Source organism: Oryctolagus cuniculus, chromosome 17 (genome assembly GCF_964237555.1).
Source record: "Oryctolagus cuniculus chromosome 17, mOryCun1.1, whole genome shotgun sequence".
Taxonomy (NCBI): domain Eukaryota; kingdom Metazoa; phylum Chordata; class Mammalia; order Lagomorpha; family Leporidae; genus Oryctolagus; species Oryctolagus cuniculus.
The window spans coordinates 49,057,959-49,075,972 of NC_091448.1; the positions used below are offsets into that span (position 1 = coordinate 49,057,959).

The window sequence follows — 18,014 nt, forward strand, 5'->3', positions numbered from 1 at the left end:
TATCTTGTTGCCTTCCAAATTTTCTGTATCTAGCACTTGTCACTTTGGTAAGGAGCCTTCGTCGACTCTGTTTTAAAGTGGGTGTTAAGGGACTGGTGCTGTGGCTCAGGGGGTTAAGCCGCTGTCTGCAAATTCAATGCCAGTATCCAATATGGGTGCTGGTTCAAGTCCTGGCTGCTCTACTTCTGTTCCAGCTCCCTGCTAATGGCCTGGAAAAGCAGCAGAAGATGGCCCAAGTGCTTGGGCCCCCGCACCCTCGTGGGAGACCCGGAGGAAGCTCCTAGCTCCTGGCTTCAGATCAGTGCAGCTCTGGCTGTTGCAGCCATCTGGGGAGTGAACCAGAGGGTGGAAGATCTCTCTCTGTCTCTTCCTCTCTATCTCCTTCTCTCTCTAACTCTGACTTTCAAATAAAAAAGTAAATCTTAAAAAAAAAAAAAAAAAAAAAAAGTAAAGTAGGTGTTAAGTCTCTTTCCCCCCCAGGCAGTGGAGCTCAGAGAACCAGGGTGAGGAGAGGGTTCAGACCCTGGGGACCCCCGACACTGGCCTGGTGCTCACTGCTTCTCTCTTCAGCTCACCCCTGTGACAGTGAAAGGTTCTCCCCAGGCTGCAGAGGTGGGGCGCCAAGGCAACCCCCGCCCTCTGCCTGCCGCCCCCACTCACCAGGTCTGGTTGGTGCTGGGGTCCTGGTGCAGAAGTGCACTCAGCACGAAAGGTGCTCCCGCAGGTGTGACCCAGGCCCCGGCCTCGTCCACGTTGAAGGCCGCTAGGGGCGTCGGTACTGTGGGTGAGAAGAGGCACAGAGTTGAGCCACAGCTGGGCCTTTCATTATCCCTCCAAGTCTTGTGCTGCCACTATACCCATTTTATAGATGAGAAAAGTGAGACTCCCCAAAGATACTTTTCCCCATGGCAGTAGGACTGGATGCAGATATATCTGACCCAGAGCCTCTGGGCCAGCAATGGAGCCCCTTCCTCCAGGAAGCCTTCTCAGGCTCTCCCCTGAGATGCACGTCCTGCCTCCCCCTACCCTTTCCTGCGCCTGTCACACAGCACGTATTCATCACTGGACAAGTTAAAACAGACCGTGAGCACCAGCAAGAGGGTCCACTTTATGCTCATTCTGTTGTGTGTCTCTCAAGTGATCCAAGAGAAAACATCTGACGGTACTTAGTGCAGGGGCATTTGTGGCGCAGCAGGTTAAGCCACCACCTGTGATGCCAGCAACTAACATGGGCACCAGTTCAAGTCCCGGCTGCTCCACTTCTGACCAGCTCCCTGCTAAGGCGCCTGGGACAGCAGCGAAAGATGTCCCAGGTCCTTGGGTCCTTGCACCCACGTGGCTCCTGGCTTGATCTGGCCCAGCCCCAGCTGTTGTGTTCATTTGGGAAGTGAACCAGTGGATGGAAGACCTCTCTCCCTCTCTCTCTGTAACTCTTGCCTTTCAAATAAATAAATCTATCAAAGAAAGTTAGTGGAAAAACAGAGTTAAAAGATATTATTTTTGGTATTAAAAACTTTTGGAATCCTTATATAGTTTTTTCGTAATGTGCATTTCTGTGACTGCTTTGACAAGCTGTTGTAATGCATGGATTTCAAAATTTTTTTTGCACCAAAATAAAGTTACCTTTTAATTTCATTTTTCCAGAAACTTTTTAAAGTCCTCATGTGTCCTCAAAGAGTACTTGCGCAGGAATGTTTACAGCAGCTTTATTTGTGATACCCCTAAACTGGAAACAAGCAAACGCTCACCAGTGGGACAATGGCTAAACCCCACTGTCCGGGCGCAGCCACACACCAGGGTGCTGCTGAGGACTAAAAGGAAACAAACTGCTCACACAGCAGCGTGAGCGCATCTCAGGAGTGATGCTGATGGGGCGGGCGTTGGGTGCAGCCGTAAAGGTGCAGCCTAGACGCCCTCATCCCGTCTCTGACTGCCTGCCTGCAGTCCCCAGATACTTCGCTTCCAATTCAGCTTCCTGCTAGTGCACGCTCTGGGAGGCCGCAGCGGTGGCTCTAGCTCTTGGATAGCCTACCACCCGTGTGGTAGTTTGGCTTAGTTTTGGCCTGGTCCAGCCCTGGCTGTTGCGGTCATTTGGAGAATGAAACCAGTGGATGGAAGATCTCTCTCTCTTTCTCTCTCTACCTTTCAGATAAAATGAAAATAAATATTTTTTTTCAAATTATGCTGAATAAAAGAAGCCTTACCTAAAAAGAGCATTTACTGTTTAATTCCATTTATACAATGTTCTGAAATTAGCAGAATTAATTTATAGTTTTTTTTTGTTTTGTTTTGTTTTGTTTTTTGACAGGCAGAGTGGACAGTGAGAGAGAGAGACAGAGAGAAAGGTCTTCCTTTGCCGTTGGTTCACCCTCCAATGGCCGCCGCTGCAGCCGGCGCACCGCGCTGATCCTGGCAGGAGCCAGGAGCCAGGTGCTTTTCCTGGTCTCCCATGGGGTGCAGGGCCCAAGCACCTGGGCCATCCTCCACTGCACTCCCTGGCCATAGCAGAGAGCTGGCCTGGAAGAGGGGCAACCGGGACAGAATCCGGCGCCCCAACCGGGACTAGAACCCAGTGTGCCGGCGCCGCAAGGTGGAGGATTAGCCTATTGAGCCACGGCGCCGGCCTAATTTATAGTTTTTAAAAAAATTGCCTGGGGTGCACCAGGGTGTGTAGGAATTAACTGGGTAGGAAGTACAAGGGATTTTCTGGGGTGATGGAACCATTCTGTCTCTTGATGGAGGTTTGGATTACAAAGGTGCATGAGTTTGTCAAAGCACAATGTATGATCCACTTGTGCATTTCACTGTGCATATATTTTACCTAAAAAAAGAAATAAACGCAAACATATTTTTGAACTCTAGGCAATATGTTTAGGGATAGATTGTGCTGATGTCTGCAATCTATTTGAAGTACATCAAAATATACAATGATAAAGAAAATTTATTTTAATGTTGACAATAGCAAAATCCAATTGTCCACTGTTCTGTACATTTGATATTTTTCATGAACAATTTTATGGGAAGAATTGATATTGACAATCAGGCCCCAATGAGGCTGTGCTAACTCATGCTGCAACAAGAGAATGGGAGGTCATTTCCCCACATCACCTGAACTCTGTGAGCAGAGCCTTTTTCCATTTTTTTTTTTAAGTCTTCCATCCACTGGTTCACTCCCCAAATGGCCACAAAAGCCAGGTTTGGGCCAGGTGGAAGCCAGGAGCCAGGAGCTTCATCTGGGTCTCCCACGTGAGTACAGGGGCCCAAGGACATCTGCTGCTGCAATCTCAGGCACACTAGCAGGGAGCTGGATCAGAGATGGAGCAGCCAGGATTTGAACTGGTACCCATATGGGATGTTAATGCTGCAGGAGGCAGATTTACCCACTATTCCACAGCACCAGCCCCTATCCGTGTTTTAAGACAAGTTTTTAATTAAGAGCAAGATCAAGCCTTTTATACGTGTGCTGCCTATTTGTACGCATTGCCCATTTTTGGAGTACATATTGACTATTTTCTTATTCATTCGTATGAGCTTTTTCCTACCCAAGAGAAATTGGCAGTGTGTTACAGGCAATGTTGCTCACTGAGCTGTTTTTTATTTGGCTTGCTTATTACATTTTCCCCATAGCTACTTTTTATTATGTCAAATGGTTTTTCCTTTGTCACTCTTGAGTTTTATGTCATGCTTCCCCACTCAGCAATGTTTTTAAATTCACTCACATCTTGGACATTTTTGCTTGTTCGTTTAACTTCACGCTTGAATCTTTGCCACAGGGTCAAACAGGGATCCAACTATGCTTGTTTGTCCCCTAAATGAAATTGTCTAAACATTCTTTCTCCTTTGTAAAAAGTTGTGTTTTTTTTTTGTTTGTTTTTTTGTTGTTGTTGTTGTTTGTTTGTTTTGACAGGCAGAGTGGACAGAGAGAGAGAGAGACAGAGAGAAAGGTCTTCCTTTTTGCCGTTGGTTCACCCTCCAATGGCCGCCGCGTCCAGTGTACTGTGGCCGGCGCACCGCGCTGATCCGATGGCAGGAGCCAGGTACTTATCCTGGTCTCCCATGGGGTGCAGGGCCCAAGCACTTGGGCCTTTCTCCACTGCACTCCCTGGCCACAGCAGAGAGCTGGTCTGGAAGAGGGGCAACCGGGACAGAATCCGGCGCCCCAACTGGGACTAGAACCCGGTGTGCCTGCACCACAAGGCGGAGGATTAGCCTAGTGAGCTGCGGCGCCAGCCTTTAAAATTTATTTTATTTATTTGTGTCAGAGAGAGACAGGCAGACAGATAGACAGACTGGCAGATTTTTCCATCTGCTGATTTACTCCAAAATGCCTTCAGTGGCCAGGACTGTGCCAGGGTTGGTGCCAGGAGCCCAGAACTCAATCCAGGTCTCCCACATGCATGGCAGGGGGCCATGTACTTGAGCCATCTCCACTGCTGCTTTCCAGGTTATACATTAGCAGGAAGCTGGAATCAAAGCCCAGACAAGAAGTTGAACCTAGCAGCTCTGATGTGGGATGCAGGCACCCTAACCCCTGTCCTTACCACCAGGCTAAACACCTGCCCCTTCTACATGTTGTAAACTGTTTTGAGGTTTGGTATTTATTTTGTCCTCAAGGTATTTTTCTGTGCTATAACTTTATTATTATTATCATTATTATTAGATTTATTTATCTGAAAGGCAGAGTGACAGAGAGAGAGAGGGAAAGAGGAAGAGAGAGATTTTCTATTTGTTGGTTCCTTCTCCAAATGACCACAAAAATCAAGACTGGGCCGGGCCAAAGCCAGGAGCCAGGAACTCCATTCTGGTTTCCCACATGGCTGGCAGGGGTCTGAGCCCTTGAGCCATCATCTGCTGCCTTCCCAGGCACATTAACAGGGAGCTGGATTGGAACTAAAGCAGCTGGGACTCTAGGCAGCACTCAGATGGATATGGGATGCCAGTGTCACAAGCATGGGCCAATCTGCTGGGCCACAGTGCCAGCCCATGTTTTTTTGTTTGAAGACTGCTTTCTCTATTTGAAAGGCAGGAGGAGAGAGGGAGGGTGGGAGAGAGAGAGAAACTTCTATGCACTGGTTTGCTCCCCAAGATTGAAACAGCCAGGACCAGGCCAGGCCAAAGCCAGGAGCCCCAGATCTCTATGTGGATGCGGGTGGTGGCAGGGGTTGAAATACTTGATTCATTCTTCCTGGCCCCAGGGTGCATATTCAGGAAGCCGGACTCAGGAGCAGAGCTGGGACTCAACTCCAGGCCCTCTGATGTGGGAATGGGTGTCCCAGCTGCTGTCTTGACCGCTGTACCACTCACCCCAGACCTTCCACTCCTGGACATGCTACTGCCTGCATGGATCTGCTTTTCTTTGGAGATTCACTGATCTCGGTAAATGCATTTTCTGTTTGTTGTACTTTTTAAAAAAAGATTTATTTTATTTATTTGAAAGACAAAGTTAAAGAGAAAGGTAGAGACAGAGAGAAAGGTCTTCCATCTGCTGGTTCACTCCCCAGATGGCTGAAATGGCCAGAGCTGCGCCGATCCAAAGCCAGGAGCCAGGAGCTTCTTCTGGGTCTCTCACGTGGGTGCAGGGGCCCAAGGATTTGGGCCATCTTCTACTGCTTTCCCAGGCCATAGCAGAGACTGGATCAGAAGGGGAGCATCCAAGACTAGAACCAGTGCCCAGATGGGATGCTGGCACTGCAGGCAGCAGCTTTAACCCACTGTGCCACAGCACCAACCCCCTGTTTGTTGTATTTTTTAAATATGTTTATATATATATATATATATATAAGAATTTCACATTAAATATATAAAAACCTCATAAGTTCATAATGATATTTAAAAGAGGGGAAAAATGAAGATAAAAGAAACCACTTTCCAGTTGGTCATCACTGGAAGAAATGAAGTCACCATCACCTGACTGTGAAGAGAAAGTGTTTAGTGTTCTTCTTGCCTTCCTTTTACGAAGTGTATTTCAAGGCCACCAAAATGTTCTGGAGTATTATTATTATTATTATTATTTTTGACAGGCAGAGTGGACAGTGAGAGAGAGAGACAGAGAGAAAGGTCTTCCTTTTTGCCATTGGTTTACCCCCCAATGGCTGCTGCGGCCGGCGCACAGCGCTCTGAAGCCAGGAGCCAGGTGCTTCTCCTGGTCTCCCATGGGGTGCAGGGCCCAAGCAGTTGGGCCATCCTCCACTGCCTTCCTGGGCCACAGCAAAGAGCTGGCCTGGAAGAGGAGCAACCGGGACAGAATCCGGCGCCCCGACCAGGACTAGAACCCGGAGTGCCAGCGCCACAGGCAGTGGATTAGCCTAGTGAGCCACAGCGCCAGCTGGAAGAATTATTATTAATGAATGTAGAAGAAAAGCACTGTTTGGTGAGGCCTAACGAAACACCGTCAAGACTTCAGCCTCGATCACCAATGGATAAAATTGCTAGACGACAGCCTGGTGGAGAACTTTACAATGAGGCCGACACCACCGGAGTCTGCCAGCCCCGGCACCTGCGCTGGCGAGCCCCAGGCGTCGGTGCTTCCTGCTGTGAGGCCTGAGGAAGGGTCCAGGGGTCCCAGACCCTGCATTTCTGGGATGCTCCTAAGTGATGCCCACATGGCTGGCCTCCACACCATATTTCGAGTAGCAAGGCTTGAAAACACGTTAGCAAAGGCAATAAAACAAGGGAGAGTGAAGTAACTGCAGGAAGTGTGGTCGAGTCCTGACAATGTGCCATCCGGGTAATAAGCATGTTGGGTTTATTGTTATCTTAAAATTTTGCTGTTGGGGTAGCTGTGTAGCCTAGCAGTTAGGGTGCTGGTTTCTATGTCCCATATTGGAATCCCTGAGTTTGAAGACTGGCTCCCCTCCCAACGCCAGCTCCCTGTTAACGCAGACCTGGGAGGCAGTAGTGATGGCTCAAGTGATTGGGTTCCTGTTGCTCACGTGGGACCTGGACTGAGTTCCTGGCTCCCAGCTTTGGCCCCTGGCCCAGGGCCACTGCAGGCATTTGGGGAGTGAACCAGCAGATGGAAGATTTCTCTCTCTCTTTCCCTCTCTCACTTTGTAACTCTGCCTTTCAAATTAATAAAATACATCTTTGGAAAAAAAATCAATAAAATTAAAAATAGAATTATGATTAAAAGCAAGGAGGACAGTGAGGGGCTATAAAGGCGGGGTCTATGTCTTTGTCTCTCAATTCCCAGAGATGAGAGCCCTGCACAAAGCAGCAAGAGACTCTGGGAAAAACCAACTGTTTATTTTCTGATCTCAGAACTTAAGCGCTTCTGTGACGCCGGGTGTGTGGAGGCCCCCCCACACCCTGAGCAGGTGGGCCCAGCTCGGAGAAGAAGCACATCTGCTGGCTTAGAACGAGGGCTACCTACAGATGAACACAGGCACGGGGCAGGGCAGGAGGGAGGGGGCCCTCGGCTCTCCGGAAGCTCCGTAGTGCTGTCCTTCTGGGGCTTTGAGGGAGGCCTCGTGACCCTGAGAACCTGAGGAGCGCTCCAGAGCGCTCGGGAGGTCTCCAGACACACAATGGCACGGCTAGCGCCCCCCAAAACATGACTGCAGGAGGTCAGAGTGCCACCCCCAAATTAGACCTCACAGGCGAAGTCTGAGTTTGAAACTCTGAGCTCAGACACAGGGGGAGTTGGGTGGAGCTGGCCCGTGGTGTCCCAGGAACAGGCCCGTGAAGGCAAGCCACTCCAGACGACTTCGTCTGCTTAACAAAACCACCTCCTCACCCTCCCAGCATGTGTGCCGCCACCCCCGGGGGTCCCAAGCCCCTAGTCCTTTCTGTAGCTCAGGATGCCAGCCAAGCCTCCACCATCGGACCTGTTTCTGACCCTATTTTCTCCCGTCCGTCTGCCCCGTGTCAATGTAATTGGTAGCCTTGCAGAGGAACCCAGAAAGATGGCGAGAAGTCATTCTGCCTCCCCCTCAGAAAGGCTCTGCCCCAGGCTGTAGAGACCTCTACACAACTTGTCCCACAGCTGACTCCCAGGAGAGGCCTTCCTGACCTCCTGACCCCACCGGGGCGCTGGCTCCCACCAGCCTTGACCACAGCACCGACCCCGGTCTACAAGGACCTTGCCCACCTCTTTACTCACTCACTGCCTGTGCCTGCACCCTCTGCCCAGTCCCACAAGGACAAAGACTGTGTCTGCCTCACTCGCCACGTTCTCTGGGGCCTGGCCCGATGGCCTGCACGTGGTGGGTGCTGGGAGGGTAACCCCCTGCAGCCTGCACATGCACTGGCTGGGGTTCAGATGAGGTCTCCCAGGCCGGGAAGGGGCTCATGCCATCCTTAGATAAAGCAAGGCTGCCAGCGGCTCTGGACTCAAGCTCCTGGCCCCGCCTCCTGCTGTTTCTTGGTCAGCCAGGTCGGGGCGGGGGGGGGGGGGGGGACAGGAGGTGAGCAAACTGACGAGGTGAGCATACTGACAAGGAGAGCACTGAAGAGTGAGCACCAGCTTGTCACAGGGCAAGCAGGAGGCCTTTTCTCCCCATGTATTGCTCCCTGGTGTAACCCACAGAAATGACTTGAAGCTCCAGGGAAAATCCAGACTCCTGGCCGGGCGTCTGTGGCACCGCCACACCCCGCACCTCTGCATTCACTGCCTGGCCGCCATCTCACACTGGCTACCTCTGGGCCTTTGCACAAGTTGTCCCCTCTGCCCAGCAGGCCTGCCTCCCCACCCTGGCACCTCTGCGTGCAGGGGCCCTGCTCAGACAGCCAGAAACCAGGAGCCAGTCGAGACCCTTGGTCAGAGTCACGCATGGGTCCCTGCCTCCCCTAAACGTCCTGTGGTATCTCTGTCTGACTTCGATGAAACCCTGTCTCAGCCAAGGTAACCCGTGATGACGGCTGTCTCCCCTAGACTGTGATCCGGTCTGAGTCATCCGTGACACCCGCCAGCCGCAAAGCCCAGCTCAGCAAAGGACCTGGCCCAGAAGAGGTGCCTGGCAGCGTCAAAGCCAGCCAGACCCCCCACACCCCACCCCATCGCCAGCCCATTTCCAGGCTCTCCCATTGAGGCGCCTGGGAGCAAGCTGCCTGGCGGGGTGGGAATGAGAGGCCTCCCCACCCCCCGCAGCACTGCGCCGTGTGCTGAGGCTGTGCAGGCCACCAGCTCGCTTGGGGGCCCCGGGGAAGCGGGACAACAGAGTCTGCCACCCAGGCCCGCCTGCTTCCAAAGACTTTTGTAAAAGCTGAAGCCAGGAGGGGCTGGGAAACAGGGAGTGGGGCGATGGCCCTCAGATCTGGGCAAGGCCGCCTGCGGTGCCTGCATCAGGGCCTGGGCAGCTGGCAGTGATAAAGAGCCCACAACGGGGTCAGAGCCCCCTGCGGGGACGCAGGGAGGGCAGGAGAACCTGTGTGTGTGTGTGTGTGTGTGTGTGTGTGTGTATGGGGGCCCCCTTTCCACTGCACTGCCCACCCAGACTCAGAGCCAACAGTGTGGACCCCAGAGACAGTCCCGGTTCAAACCTTCACTCTGCCTGGGAGCCACAAAGGACCTGGTGCTCGTCACCCCACCTCAGTTCCCCCATCTGCTTGTCAGAGTCATAACCGCACCCGAGGCCTGGCACCTTCTGTCTCACAGTCTCGCCCACCCCCGGCAGCAGCCCCTTGCAAGCTGTCAGACTGCACAGCCCACCTAAACCAGCGTCTGTCACCACAAGACCCGTAGGCCTGCTTCCCGCCAGCTGTTCCCAGGCACAGGGCAGCTGAGTCAGACTGCGCGGCCCCCTCCATCCTGTCACTCACCACTGCCTCCCCTCCCTCGCCTCCCCATCACACTGGGCATTTTTGTTTTTATTTTTTTAATTCATTAAGAGGCCAAAAGAGAGACAAACAGAACAACAGCAGGAGCTCCCAGCTGCTGATTCACCCCACCAATATCTGCAACAGCTGGGACTAGGCCAGGTTGAAGCCAGGAGCCAGGGACCCAATCCAGGCCTCCCCCCCCCGCCCGGGTGCCAGGGATCCACGCACCCGAGTCACGCTGCTGCCTCCCAGGGTCTGCATTAGCAAGAAGCCAGGAGTCACGAGCTGCAGCAAGTGCAGAATGCAGACTAATGTGACACGTGAGCGTCCCAACTGGTGACTTTTAACCACTAGGCCCAACACCCACCCCACCCTGGGCATTTTACTTCTTCATGTTTTAAATGCTACTTTTTAAATTTATTTTTTTTAAAAGATTTATTTTTATCTGAAAGAGTTGGTGGGGGGATCTCCTGTCTGCTGGTTTACTTCCCAGATGGCCATAATGGCCAGCATTGGGCTAGGCCGAAGCCAGGAGCCAGGAGCTTCTTCTGGGTCTCCCAGCTGGGTGCAGGGGTCCAAGCGCTTGGGTCACTTTCCTCTGCTTTTCCAGACCATTAGCAGGGAGCTGGATGGGAAGTGGAGCAGCCGGGACTTGAACAGCCGCCCATATGGGATGCCAGGGCTGCAGGCGGAGCTTAACCTACTACACCACAGCGCCAGCCCCTGCCCTGGGCATTTTCGATGCACACTGTCACAGTACAGTAGGTCATCACTGGACGCTGAGGTCCGGGGGCACAGTCCCTATGAGGAATTGTGCGAGCAGCGGGCTACGGAAGACTCAGGCACCCCGAGGCCTGCCCCAGAGCACCCAGCAGGGCCTGACAGGGGGTGCCTCCCGGGACCCACCTGCAGAGCACCAGCCCTCCAGGGAAGCAGCGCGCTGGCCCCGCCTCTTTTTCTCGGAGCCTCATCACCTCAACCTAAGCTGCCCCCTCCCTTCCGTCCACCTCAGGGAGACAACGGCCTAGGGCACTGCTTTCCATGCCCAGTGTTTCTCTGGGCGGCCCCACCTCCTCGGCAATCTGTGGACTGGACCACAGCAGCAGCCTCTGCACTGGCCTCCGCCTTCCATACGACACACAGGTTGGCGGTCACTATGCTGCTCAAGGCCATCTGGCGCTTCCCGGTGCCCTCCCGCTGAAGTCCAAGCCCCCTCAGCCTGGCACTCTGGGTCCTCCCCATTCCTCACCCCTGTACCGAGGCACTCCCAGGCCGGGCTACCCATGTGCCCCCCAGTACACACTACACATGCCATCCATCTCATCCCCTCACTCAGCGCACACCCACCCCATGTGCACCACACACAGCCACACCCCACGTACCCCCTACACACCCTATACACCCCACACCCGTACACATCTCACACACCTCATATATCCGCACCCCGTACTTCTCATCCATACCCCATATGTATCACACACACCCCATATACCCTCTATACCTCATGCACACCCCAACACAACCCACCCCTAGATCCTATACACACCGTAAACCCACACACCCCATCCACAGCACTCAGGACCCACACACATCATACCCGCCCTGCACAAGCCAAGCTAGCACAGACTGGAGCTCCCACAGGGCCTGCCCCCTGCCACGCCCCGGTTCTCCCATGAACACTGCCCCTCTTGGACACTTCACGTTTGCTTGGGCTCCCTTCTGCCTGAATACCCTCCCCCCACCACCATGTTGAGACCCACAGACATCTGTAATGGCCTCTCTTGCAGGGGCTCAAGGGGTCAGAACGTGTGTGTGTGTGTGTGTGCGCGCACACATGCATCACACTGGGACCCCCAGACAGGGCCACTGCCCTCCGCTCTGGTCTGACTTTGGGGGAGGAGCTGGGGCCTGCTGATGCTGCTGCCTCACCCCAGCCTCACCCCTCCCCCCCTCCAAAGCCAGACTCCTCACTCCCAGGCCTTTGTCTACACTGTTTCCCTAGACAGGAAGCCCCTTTTCTCCACTGTGCCCCATCCTTGGGGCCCAATTCACACGCCATGATGACCGCCATCAGTTTTTTTTGTTTTGTTTTTTTGTTTTTTGACAGGCAGAGTGGACAGTGAGAGAGAGAGACAGAGAGAAAGGTCTTCCTTTGCCGTTGCGGCCGGCGCACCACGCTGATCCGATGGCAGGAGCCAGGTGCTTCTCCTGGTCTCCCATGGGGTGCAGGGCCCAAGGACTTGGGCCATCCTCCACTGCACTCCCTGGCCACAGCAGAGAGCTGGCCTGGAAGAGGGGCAACCAGGACAGAATCCGGCACCCCGACCGGGACTAGAACCCGGTGTGCCGGCACTGCAAGGCGGAGGATTAGCCTAGTGAGCCGCGGCGCCGGCCCGCCATCAGTTAAGTTCTTCATTCATGCCCCACACATGCTGCCTTCCCATCGCCCCGGCAGGGCCCCGAGCCTCGGCCTGAGTTGGTATCAGCAGAGCAGGCCCTGGACTTTTGGTTCCTTCTTCTTCACCCCTGTAAGGACACGGGCAGACAGCCCAGTTCCCTGTTTGCACGGTGAGGGATGTTGCCCCGGGGTGCTGAGACCCAGGATGGAGAAGTGAGTGGCTGTGGACACAGAATGAGTCGGGGGTGGGGCTGACCTGAGGACAGCAGGCCGTGAGGCCGCGCCCCTCTGCACCTGCACTCTCCCTAAAACCTCCCTGGGCCGTTGTTCGGTCATGGCCAGGGAGGGCGGCTGGGGGACATGGAAGGTGAGGAGCAGGCCAGGCCAGGGACAGCCGTGGGCCGTCTCCAGCCGAGGCAGGCCCAGGTCCTGGGGCTGCAGTCTGAGAGGTTCTTCCTGCCTTCCCTGCTACCTCCCTGCCACTCAGACTCTCCAGCCCTCAAGACGGCTCCAGCGTCATCTCTTGCAGGGAGCTCTCCAGCACTGGGCCCTTGCTCAGGGTGGAACTGCCACAGCATCGCTTCCCCCAGCGGGGCTCAGGGCACCTTCAGGACGGGGCTCTTGATGACGCCTCCCCCACCTGGCCCTGCTGCCTCGCAGCTCGGGCCTCACAGGGGTCTGGTAAATGTCACCCACTAGAAAAGGCACTGCGGTGAGGGACAGCTGTCCCGGGGCCCCCAGGCAGGACAGGGGCCTGGGCCTGAGCCCCTCTGCTGGCACCTGCTCGTGGCCCTGGAGTCACTGCCCTTCTCTGGCTGTCTCCTCTGCATGGGAGAGGGACGCCAGGGCCCACCCTAAGCCCCTTCTCTGGCATTTGTGTGTCAGGGTCCTAAGCCCCAGAGACAGCGTGAGGCCCTCTCCACACTCTGTGTAACTGACAATAAAGACAGCTCGGCGTTGTAAAGGAAGTTCAACAGAACTTCGATCTTTCCATAACAACTATTTTGTTGGTTTTGAAATATCAATTATTAATGTCTCTCCCCAAACGCACACTCTGCCGGGGCCCCGTGCAGGCTTGGGTCTCTCTCGGTGACCTGCCATGGACTCAGCTCATCCAGACACTGGGGCCCACTGGCCAGCCCCAGCTTGCTTTCAGGGAGAGTGCAGGCTCCCAAAAGCCCTTAAGCTACACATGCTCACGTCCATCTAACTCCCCTGCCAAGCTCCTGACGGAGGCAGGAGACCCCAGAAGTCTCCCCAGACCACTAGGCAGGACCACACTGGCCTCAGGCCTGATCCCAGCCACCTCCAAGGGTTCACCTGACCGTGCCATGTCCTTCCTGGGACCTTGTGGGCAGGCTCCCGGCTTGGCTCACCCATAATGTTCCATGGGCGGCTCAACACACAGAACAGGACCCCCAGGCAGAAGTGCCTCCCTTCCACCCACACCCGGGTTTTCACACGAACCCTGACAACAAGAACAGGATGCTGGCTCCCCCCAAGGCGCAGATCTCAACGCCCACCCTACCCACTCACAGGGGCCTCGCCCTCAGTGGCTGAGCCCCGCTCAGTAAGAGAAGGGAGCTCTGCAGGTGGAACAGGCACCATCAGCCTCCACACGCTGAGAACGATCCGACTTCACAACCTGCCCGGAGTGGATGCCAAGGAGAGAGGGGGCTGACTCCGACCAGACCCCCACCAGACCCTGGGGAACAGGGCAGCAGAACCCTGAGCCGTCCGTCAGCAGTCAACACAGCCATAGCAGCCCTTCCCCTTCCCCAGGGAAGCTCCCCTCACTGATCCTGGCTAGACAGACAGACGTGGGGCCGAGCAGCCTCCAGAGGCAGGAGGCGAAGCCGACTTACCGGCCGTGCAGAGCAGAGAGAGGAACAGCCACATCCCGGCTGGAGCGGAGGCAGCTGCGTGCAGACCGAGCCAGGAGCTGCAGAGGAGCCTCAGCTTCCCCTCGTCGGTTTAGGAGGCCAGGAGGCGGGGACAGAGACCAGCAGGCACCCACGGGCAGGCAGGCACTCTCGAGTAGGCACGTTTCTGCTTGTACACCGCCAGCCACGTGGCTTTCTCAGTAGTTGTGGGCTGGTTCCTGGGAGCTTAGAGCCAGCAGTGGGTTCTGCTCCATCACCCACACTTGGACCTACACCCCTGTGGAACGGTGAGCTGAGTGGCAGACGGTGGCCGTGCAGGGGCAATACCAACTCAGCCCATCGTGTCATCCAAGAGTCCCAGTCCCCTGCCCTGCCCCAGGACCACCGCCGGCCACCCTGGCCCAGCTCCCAGCCCAGGGTCCTTGGTGGCAGGGAGACAGGGATCCCGTTCTTCTAGGAACTTCCCCCACCCCGGGCCAGAAACTGGGCTCCTGTACCTGCCTGTGCACTCAAGGCCCTGAGATTATGGAAGGCCAGGAAAGCAGAAAGAACCAAAGCCCTGGCTGGAATCAATGTCTCAGTTCCACGCTGGCTGGATCCTCTTTAAACTCTGGCTACAGCACCCTGGTGCAACCCCTGATTTAACAGAGCCCTGAGCTGCTCAAGTAACAGAAGGGGTGATGTTCCTGCGATCTCACTGCACACCTCTGACCCACCCCAGCCACCAGAGACCGCAGGGCTGACCGCCTGCAGTCCTGTGTGAGGGCCTGCAGGTCTCCTCCTGCACCTCCGCTTCCGGGTTGTTGGGAAGTGCAGGGGGCTGCTCTCCATCTGCACTCTCCAACACAAAGACATCAGTCCCATGTGGCTACTGAGCCCTTGGTAAATCGCCAGTGCAGAGAACTGGACTTTAATCAGGTTCTCTCTCACATGAACATCTACAGCTCCAGGAAGAGCAGTTTTTAGAAATTTATTTTTCTGAAAGGGCAGGAGGGAAGGGTGAGATCTTCTTCCATCCAATGGTTCACTCCCCAAATAACTGAAACAGCTGGGGCCGGACCAGGCTGAGCTGGGGGCCCAGAACTTCAACCCAGGTCTCCCATGTGGGTGGCAGGGACCCAGCCATCATGTGCTGCCTCCCAGGGTGCACATTAGCAAGAAGCTACTCTGCTGGGCACCCTGCCCCAGGGGTGCACTTTGAAATGCGTTAAATAAAGGTAAGAGTGGTGTTGACTGAATGACTAGATGAAAATCAATTTTATCTTCTCACATTGAAAGCTTGCTCGGCCACAGTTCTGTGGAGATCTGATGACACTTTCAAACATTTTTGCATGGCCTGCTTTGGTCTCACCAAAACACCCATGACAAAATCTTAACGTGGCTATTGGGGCAGAAATGACAATTCACCATGTTCCCCTACGGCATACCATCCAGAAAGCGAGTTCGGGTCTGACTTTGCCCCCAGAGCACAGTGCAGGCGTGCACACCTGCTCAGCCTTGTTGCAGGCTATCTTCCTCCACTCCAGGGCTCCGTGACTCTCCTGCCCCCCTCAGCTCATTTTGAGTCCCAAGGACACTAGACCTGGAGGGGGAGGGGAGAAGCCCAAAGTCATAGAGTAGGTCCTCGGAAGGGCAGAGCTGGACGCTGGACTGAGGAGCAGGACTTCGTGCTGAGAGTGTGGACTTGGGGGCACCTCAGCGGGCAAATTCTCCATCTCTGTAGACGTCCAGAACAGACTCATCCTGCATCCATCGAAGATGTATTCGCCCAAGCTTGTCAGTGCCTCTAATCACGAGAACACACAGGGGCCCTTTAAGCCCAACGGACAGTAACTGCTTGCCCCCAACACCCAAACTTCAGGCCCCAAGGTCAGGGCCAGGCTGTGTTGTGTGACGCTCCTCGCTCGCAGCACCTAGGACACAGCTAGGTGTTCACAAATACACACCCTAACCAAGCAAACCTCAAGGCGCCTCCTAACACATCGCAAACACCAAGGGACCCACTTGACAGCCGTTCTATAGCATAAACTTGACTCTTCAAAAACCACATGAAAGGCTCAGGAACCACGCCAGACAAGGCTACAGAACAGATGCTCCCTAAAGGCAGCGCCTGGCCCTGGCCAGACCCCAGACCAGAAAAACGTGGTGGTAACAGTCTCTGAGAGACCGCTGACAGGACAGAGACCTGGACATGACAAGTCGGCAGCTATCATTCTGATAACATGCTGAACACACTTCCTGAACGTGCTGACTCCACTGTGGCCACAGCACACAGCAGGGGTAAAGCTGGGTGGTGCTTGGTGCGTGGTCCAGACAGGGAAGGGAGGAAGGACAAGATACAACGTGGCACAATCCTCGCTCTATCCTTGGAAACGTTCTGTGATCTTTAAATTATTCTAAATTAAAAAAATTGAACAGAACACTCCCAGGTGGAGGGGTGTTCTGCATGAGGCAGGGGCTTCCCTGGGGTCTGTGGGGTCTGCCCCAGCCTGCCCCTGTTGGAACCACCCAACTGCCTGAGTCCTAGGAAGCTGGGGAGAATGCAGAGGGCTGCAGAGTGCTGGGGCCGGGGAGAGAGGAGCATGGAGGGAGGGTAGAGCGTAGAGCAGACGTAACCCCTCGTGGACAGCGCTGGAGTCAGCCTCAGGCCCAAGGCCTTCCATGGAGCCCTCATGTGACCTTCAGTCACCCCACAAAGGCCCCAGTCTCACAGCTGAGGAAGCTGGCTTCCAGAGGGCAAGTACTTTGCCCAAGGCCACATGGCCACTAGGTGGGCAGAACTGGAACTCAGAAGCAGGTCTGTCTGCTCCAGAACCAGGTTGCTGAATGGGTACAAACCCTCCCACCGCGGATCCATGGCTTTGTGAGCTTCTAAACAGCAGAAACCTCATTCTTCAAATTCCTACAGACCAAGCTTGCATCACTGTCCCTCCCCTCCACATACACACCAGGGAGAGTGTATTTGGATTTAGACACAGCTTTTAGGAGGTAATTAAGGTTCTGTGATGTGGTGGGGAAGAGGGTCCTAATCTGATAGGATTGGTGGCCTTAGCAGAAGGGCCTCATGCCACACAGGGGGAGCAGCCGTGAGCCCGCCAGGAGGAGGGCCCTCGCCATGCTGCCACCTCGATCGCAGACTCCAGCCTCCAGATCAGCGAGCAAAATGACTTGTGCATCAGTCCAGACGCTTGTGAGCACCCCATACACATCTTCCTAATAAAAGCCTTGAATGGTGTGTGTGCACGTCCTGGGGGCTGGGAGGATGATGGAGCAGGGAGGGGACTCTCTTGTCCATCACAGCCGAGGGGCTGGGAGAAGGGAGGACAGCACAGAGCCATGAGATCAAGGGTCCAATGTCTCAGTCTCATGCTCGTCCCAACCCCTTCCTGTCTCACACGGGAGTGAGCCAGGCAAACCCTTTATCTGACAGGCAGGGGACGGAGGCCCGGGGGGTGAGGGGACCTGCTGTCTTTCCTACTCGGCAGAATGACTCCCTGGGCCTGGCCCAGGCCGCTGTCCTATCCAGCCTTCCCCAAAAGGCGTTCCGTCTGCGGCAGACGTGCTGCCTGTGGCTCCCACCTGCTCTGAGGAGCACTTGCCCACGAGAAGACAGACGAGGGGCGAATTAACCAGACGCTACAAGAATGCCACACAGGCACAGAAAGCCCTGTCTCCTCCCCTGCCCTCCTCCAGGGGTCAGGGTGACAATGAGGTCTCAACGACTTCGGGATCTGGCCACCCTGGGAGGGCCGCTGGAGTTGCTCAAGCAAGCAGTTAAGAGTCCCCAGGCAGGGTCCTGGCTTTGGGAGGAGAAACGCCACCCACCCTGCAGTTTCACTTCCAGCAGTCAGCTCTCACTTCAGTGCCTGTCAACCGCTTAAAACAGGCTTCGGGGCCACGTCTCACCGCTCCGAGCAGCGTCAGTTCCACCAAACAGTCACGGTGTCCCACTGGGAAAAAAGCAGCGGCGGTAG

The 18,014-nt window shown here is 55.0% G+C and overlaps 1 protein-coding gene across 17 annotated transcripts in view; it reads right to left on the reverse strand.

Moving 5' to 3' along the window:
- Window positions 1–14,182, reverse strand: part of ITGAE (integrin subunit alpha E) — a 57,873-nt gene extending 43,691 nt beyond the window's left edge. For 15 of the 17 annotated variants that reach the window (XR_007911457.2, XR_001795252.3, XR_011383629.1 and 12 more), the window contains exons 1-2: window positions 14,023–14,182; window positions 661–778 (exon numbers count right to left, since the gene is read on the reverse strand). Coding sequence is in view for 13 of the 17 variants with exons in the window: in XM_070061226.1 (XP_069917327.1) it covers window positions 661–778; window positions 14,023–14,056 (152 nt within the window). In the remaining 4 variants the exon portion in view is untranslated. The remainder of the gene's footprint in view (window positions 1–660; window positions 779–14,022) is intronic. The other 2 variants (XM_017348965.3, XM_008270877.4) reach the window with 1 other exon arrangement.
- Between the last annotated feature and the right edge of the window lie 3,832 nt (window positions 14,183–18,014).